The 6,000-nt window shown below is 41.5% G+C and overlaps 1 protein-coding gene across 2 annotated transcripts in view; it reads left to right on the top strand.

The window, feature by feature from the left end:
• Positions 1-1,516: 1,516 nt before the first annotated feature.
• The window catches only part of plcd1a (phospholipase C, delta 1a), a 16,489-nt gene continuing 12,005 nt past the window's right edge, over positions 1,517-6,000 (top strand). The window contains exons 1-2 of one of the 2 annotated variants that reach the window (XM_086306330.1): positions 1,517-1,697; positions 5,011-5,169. In XM_086306330.1, coding sequence (XP_086162456.1) covers positions 1,667-1,697; positions 5,011-5,169 — 190 coding nt within the window. In that variant the 5' untranslated portion in view covers positions 1,517-1,666. Of the gene's footprint in view, positions 1,698-2,873; positions 3,099-5,010; positions 5,170-6,000 lie in introns of those variants that run through there. The other variant, XM_086306329.1, reaches the window with a different exon arrangement.

Here is a 6,000-nt window from a genome sequence, read left to right as displayed (position 1 = left end):
CTTCCTCTGTGACACCTGAACCTGCGTCAGGTGTCAGGTGTCTTCACTACATCCATCTTGTAAACCTGCCCTTTCACTTCTGTTTCAAATCACCCCTGACAATCACTCACTCCACCCTGGCTACATTTTCTTCTCCACCTCTCTTGAGCAATGTCAGTTGCTTTGGATGGCTGACCGAAGCAACTTAAAGTGTGAAGCTCATCATTTTTAAACTCAAAGAGTCTAAGCAGTAGTTTCCAGATGACAGGACTCTTTCAGCGTTTGATAAAGTTGAATGAATTTGATAAAATCCCTCTTATTTTCAGTTGGCTCTGATACAGTGAACAGTCTGAGACAATAAACCACCCGATGAAACCAGATATACCCAAAACACAACAAGCACATACCACACTATCATATTGTCTCTTCTGTACACATGCAATTAGTTTTCCAAGAAACTTCGCAGGAAAAAAAAGCTGTCTGTCATTGTACAACGTGGGAAGATAAAAAACAAACAGGTTTTAGCTGTTTGTGTAATGCAAGCTGCATTTCAAAGCATTAAAGTGTGGGCATGCGTCTGTGTCACTCGAAATAGCTGCTGCACCAAGCAGTGTTATTTAAACACATTTGAAAGTCGTTTGTGTTGAAGAGGCCAACGATTCCAGAACAAAATCTTTCACTGTGTCGATCAGCTCATATGGTGCTCAAGTGGGATTGTCAAAGGGCCAATTGTGAGGCTGGCTTTGTACCTCCTTGTGGTTTGTCAGGCATTTTTTTTTTGCCCACAAGACATGCTCGAACACAAGGGCTCACAGGCCAGAGAAAACAGGGAGACTCTCATAATAAAGCGGCACAAAGAGAGATCTGTCAACAACTAAAAGGAGTCTGTGCAACAAGCAAACACTATTTACCTATGTTTCAAAGCAAAGCATCCACATTAAGTGACACACACACCCAAACCCCCACACACAATTGATCAGGAGCATTCTTGCGTGCACAAGAGATTGACTCTGCGAGAATGAAAATCTGGTCCTGCTTGTTTTTCTTTTTCCACTGCTCAACCTGTTTCTTTAGAGCAGTTCTCATTGTGTGTTGAGGTCAGAAGGCTTTAGAGTGAGATTTCGAGATCAGATGTGTTTTTAAAAAGAAAACCGAAGTGACGATGACATGGAGGTGGTATGCTGTGGAGTAATGACAACACTAACCCTGCACAGTGCAAAGAGGGATAGGCTAAAGCACGAGGGCTTTAAATGGCAGTTCTGTACCAGAATGGGGCAAAACCCTGAATAAATCACATCACACTTTGGGTGCCAGAATGGCACAAATAACGCACAATGGCAATCAGGTCGATGCTGCTACATTATAAAACTATCTGGAGGTTTAAGTTTGACTTTATGAAAGCAAAATTAGTATTTCTTTCCACATGTGTAATTTTCACTGTAAGAAGACATAAGAATATTCACAGTGCTTTACTTGTCCGACCGGTGTTGCAGTGGGTGTGGAATCGAAAGCACGCAAGAGCGTCCCAAGTGGGTTGGCATTCACTGCACACTGTGTGGAGGGCACCGCGGACAGGATTTATTCCTCCACAGGGCAAAAAGACACGTTTTATGTCCAGGATAGCTCCTGTTATTCAGCCCGGGAACTGCTGCACTGCACATGGTGATTTCTACTAGCTGATATAAAAATGGACCTCAATGGCACATCCAGCAAACTTGGTGAGTTGCTCAAAAATCTGTGCATGTGAGCGCACTGATTTAGTCTACTTGCACTAAAAAGCGCACGTTTTTTAATGTGTTTGATTTATCGATTTTGTGCCAGTTGGAGCACTATTAAGCAAGCTTCACCAAACCCATGTTTGTTTTTGATGTTTGAACGAAAGTTGGGTCTGTTTTCTTTTTCTCTCCTCAATAAATAACAACGTCTCCTGTCTAATGTCTAAAATTGAGACAAAAATAACAAATATTAATCAACAGGAGCTTTTAATACTTATACATATATATCATAAAATAAAAAAAAGGAGCCAGTGCTTCTAAACAAAAAAACATTGTGGTTTCCTGGTTAGAGAAATGCTTCACAATTTCTCACGTTCCTTGGTTGCTTTCTGTTGGTTTTCTTTCAACGCACATTTGCCATCCAAAACAGTGAGGTGGGCTCCTGGTTTTGGCATCGTGACATGTTTCTGTTACCACGACAATGACACGTTTCATCGAGCTGAACGAATAATATTGAAGGTATTGCAGGTGTTACGTTTCATCTAATTTTCCACTTTGCTTTCTAACCACACCCAGAGATCGTTGATCAGGTAGCACAGGTTTTTATCGATGAGCTGCAGTTCTTACACATCCTTGTGGATATTAAAACATCCCTCGCTCTTTAAATATCCTATTTAAATTTGCAATTTTTTAAACTACAGGCCAATCCGCTTTTCCCTTACGATGGCGCTGTTTCACATCTCATTACTAAAATGGTTATTACGTAAATATTCATAAACGTATAGATATATAACAATTCTTTTATTTGTGTTTGGAAGCAGCTACAGCAGCCCGTCAAGACATGAAAATAGTGATGTGTAAAACGCGTACTGCTTTTTTTTTTACATAGAAATTTATTTAAAGGCATATTGTAACCTTTTACCTCTGTATAAGCAACCGCAAAATTCTTCTTTAAGCGCACAAGACCTTTTATTATTGCAGACAAACCTCACTCTGTGAGAGTGATGGCCCACTTAAGCCAGTCAGATGTGTTTCCGACCATTAGAAGTTTTTAAAAAGTTTATCATTAAGATTACAGGTTAGATGAGAGCAGACTCACACCCTCATAGCGCTGAACGGTTCCTTCAGAGTGTGCAAACAAGGACAGGTAAGCAAAGTTACTGCAGCTCTAACACAGAAACAGATTATTTTTGGGACCCGCCCCATGAGGGGAGATCTACGTGTTGCTTCTCTTTAACGCCGAGCATCGACCCGACCGGCCAGTCTCTTTATCCCACCGGGATAAACAAGAAAGTTTATCCGAGATGTCTTGTTTTCATAAACGGCCAAAAAGGACAAAATCCGAGGAACAAGCATTTCTGGAACACCTGAAAAAAGTTGCGAAGGAGAACGGAAAACGCCTGGGTGAGTCCTCCAAAGGTGCAAACGCGCTTGAGACGCCTTCGACTGTTTTGCCAACATTGGCAGGCGCGTGCGCGTAATGTTTGGATAACATGGATTTTGCGAAACTTTATATCTTCAAACAAGAGAAAAAAAAATATCACCAATCACGTGCAGCCTTGGACGATAAATGTTTCTGTCGTGACGTTGAGAATAAACATAAGGTTTGTGTTTTGATCCGTGCACTCTAACGCTTTATGGTAGCTTCCTCGTTGCCTGGAGCGGTAAATTCTTTGACGTTAGGGAAGTTGCAGCGTAAGGGTCTGTGTGATGGAGCTGAAAACGAGGTGACAAATGAGACTACAGACACAGGATGTGCTAAACTTCAATAAGACTTCATGAGCTGAGGGGAAAACCTCTGCGGTGTTCGATTCTCGGGTTTCTGTCTCTTATTGTTTCCCCTTCTAGACAGCATAGTTTCCTGGGTATTAGTCATCTGCACAGAGGAGGGCAGCACAGTATTTATATCTAAATTTCTTTCCATTTTATTGTGTCATTTATAACACAGTCGTAATCTAACAACACTGCATTCCTGTTAAGCAATTAAAAACCATGTCCTACACGTGTTTTTGTAGGAAAATATAATTGTTTGAAATAGTCACATTCCCTACTCAGGTCACATGACATTGTACTGTGTGGGAATGGTTTTCCAATGTGACAAAGACTCACTTTTTGATCGTCAAACTAGTCTTTTTATTTATGGCACGGGGGTTGTTTGGCATCCAAACATATGACGTGAACTTGTGCCATCACGCCTCCCTCTCACTTCACAGTTCTTGGAATTTTCTTGTGCTAGCTTGTGTAATTGGGTGCACACAGTAAAGAGCTCTTCCCATCTGAAACTGATTAGTTCGCTTAAAAAAATGCAAACAGAGAAGTTTGATGCGTAAGGAACATGTCAGCGCCTGCTTTCGTAACATGAAGCTGTTGGATGACTGAAAGCAGGCTGCTCTTCTTCACAGTGAAGTAGATCACAAGAAAAGAGGCTTGACAAACACGTAGAAGGTGCTCAGAGCAAAGCCTCCAACAGAAAGCCTGACTGGGCAGGGGTGGTGCAGCGCTGGCCAGTCCTCCTCCCTGGCTGCAGAGAGGCCAGAGACTCATAAACAGCCTCTGTGGGCTTGTGGTGTGATCTGGGCGAAAAAGAAATGTCTGTTATGCTGCGATCCTGCCCACAGCCATAAAAACACTCCCTTCTGAGTCGTATTTAACGTGTTATCCTCAAATGCCCTTTGTTTACTTAGAAAGTGTTGCATATTCTCAGTCTCAGTTAGAGAGAATTTTATAATTCATAAAGCTGTGTGAAACAAACACTTTTACACTGATAAACGCCAGCACTGATTAACAAATATGCTTTGAGTCATTCATTCGGATGATAGCACACACCCTTCCCAGAATGCAACACTCAGAAAATTGCTGCACCTGAATGATAGGCTATTGTCTCTACTTGTCTGAAATGTTGTGATACACTGCACTGTACTACAGTACAACAGGTGTGCTGGGGATAAAAAAGACACAGGACTGCACATAGCTTAGATTTTATTCTAGATATAGATGGTTCCAAAATTCTTTGTTGGTTCTCGTGTATGACAGCCATACGGGACCTATAAATTAATTTAAGGTGTAACTAATAATGCTTATCTTCATTTTCTGTCACATATACTGTTAAACTGGTGCATCCTCATATTAAACATGGCTAAAATTGCAAGTATTGATAGGATATTGATCAGTTTTATTTAGAACATTTATTTACTTCTCCTATTAATGCTCAGTTTATTGCAATATCTAACCAAGTGTTTCCTGGAACTTCATGTATATTTTAAAATACAGAAGGCAGAAACTTGCGTGACTGCTCCTTTTGTCCTCACACCCGCAGGTTTGGAGGGAGATTCAGATCTCCAGTTCTTGTTGTTGGGAGGAAAACTGGTCAAGGTTCGCTCAAAATCCTGGAAGCATGGCCGCTACTTCAAACTGGAGGAAGACTGCCAGACCTTTTCGCATGAGTCGAAAAAAGCATTCAAGCAAAACCACACCTGTGAGTGTAACCTCTGTGCCTACTTTATTATATATGTTTGTATATTTACATGCCCAGCGTTCCATCCAGCCAGCCATTGTCTTCCACATATCCCGGACAGGCCTCCAGTCTGTTGCAGGTCCATGTACAAGTTCTGTGTTCCATTTAAATTATTTTAGTCTGATGAGAACATCTACCTTTTTGACCCGCAGACCGCTCTTCTATTATTCTGTCTGCTAAGAGCTCTCCTTTCAGATCTTAACAAAAGCGTATTCTCTTACAGCACACACACACACAAGCACACCCTCATATGACAATAGTAGTGAATATGTGTGAAAACAGCTCCATGCTGATAGGTACTGTGGTGTGGCGAAAGCTGGACTGGGAAATACTAGTGTGACTCCCAGCTGTATGTTTGTCTGTGTGTGTTAGAGAGACTATTTTCCTTAGGTTTTCGGTTCAGTGAGCCACTGTCTGGCTGTGAATGTACAGCATGTGTGCATCCACTGGGACTCAGGTAGCTCAGGTTTCCAAGCTCACCTCTGCCCTGCACTTGAGCCTTGAACAAACACTGAGAATAATGACTCTAATATTCTCTTTACAAACACGATGTTTTCTAACGTTACCGAGCTTTCTTACAGATGGGCCTACACAGGAATTTCTTTGTTTACGGAAATAAGCTGCTATTTTATTGCTTTCCTGTGGGCTCCAGCTGCATTTACCAGTCAGCTCTAAAGCGCTTTGATTAAAATAGAGGAGATTGTGGGAGGACAGCATGTATTGTTTTGTTTTTTTTACCATATTTTTCATGAGAGCATCTGCTGCTGTGCTTTACTCAAGTCAAATTTGTCA

Source organism: Aulonocara sp. 'chitande type north' Nkhata Bay, linkage group LG9 (assembly GCF_057382095.1).
Source record: "Aulonocara sp. 'chitande type north' Nkhata Bay isolate Kocher_YH1m ecotype deep benthic linkage group LG9, A_spYH_male_GT1.1, whole genome shotgun sequence".
In the NCBI taxonomy this organism is placed as follows: Eukaryota; Metazoa; Chordata; class Actinopteri; order Cichliformes; family Cichlidae; genus Aulonocara; species Aulonocara sp. 'chitande type north' Nkhata Bay.
Note: the sequence above shows the minus strand (reverse complement) of the source record. Positions and strands in the feature narration are given on the sequence as shown.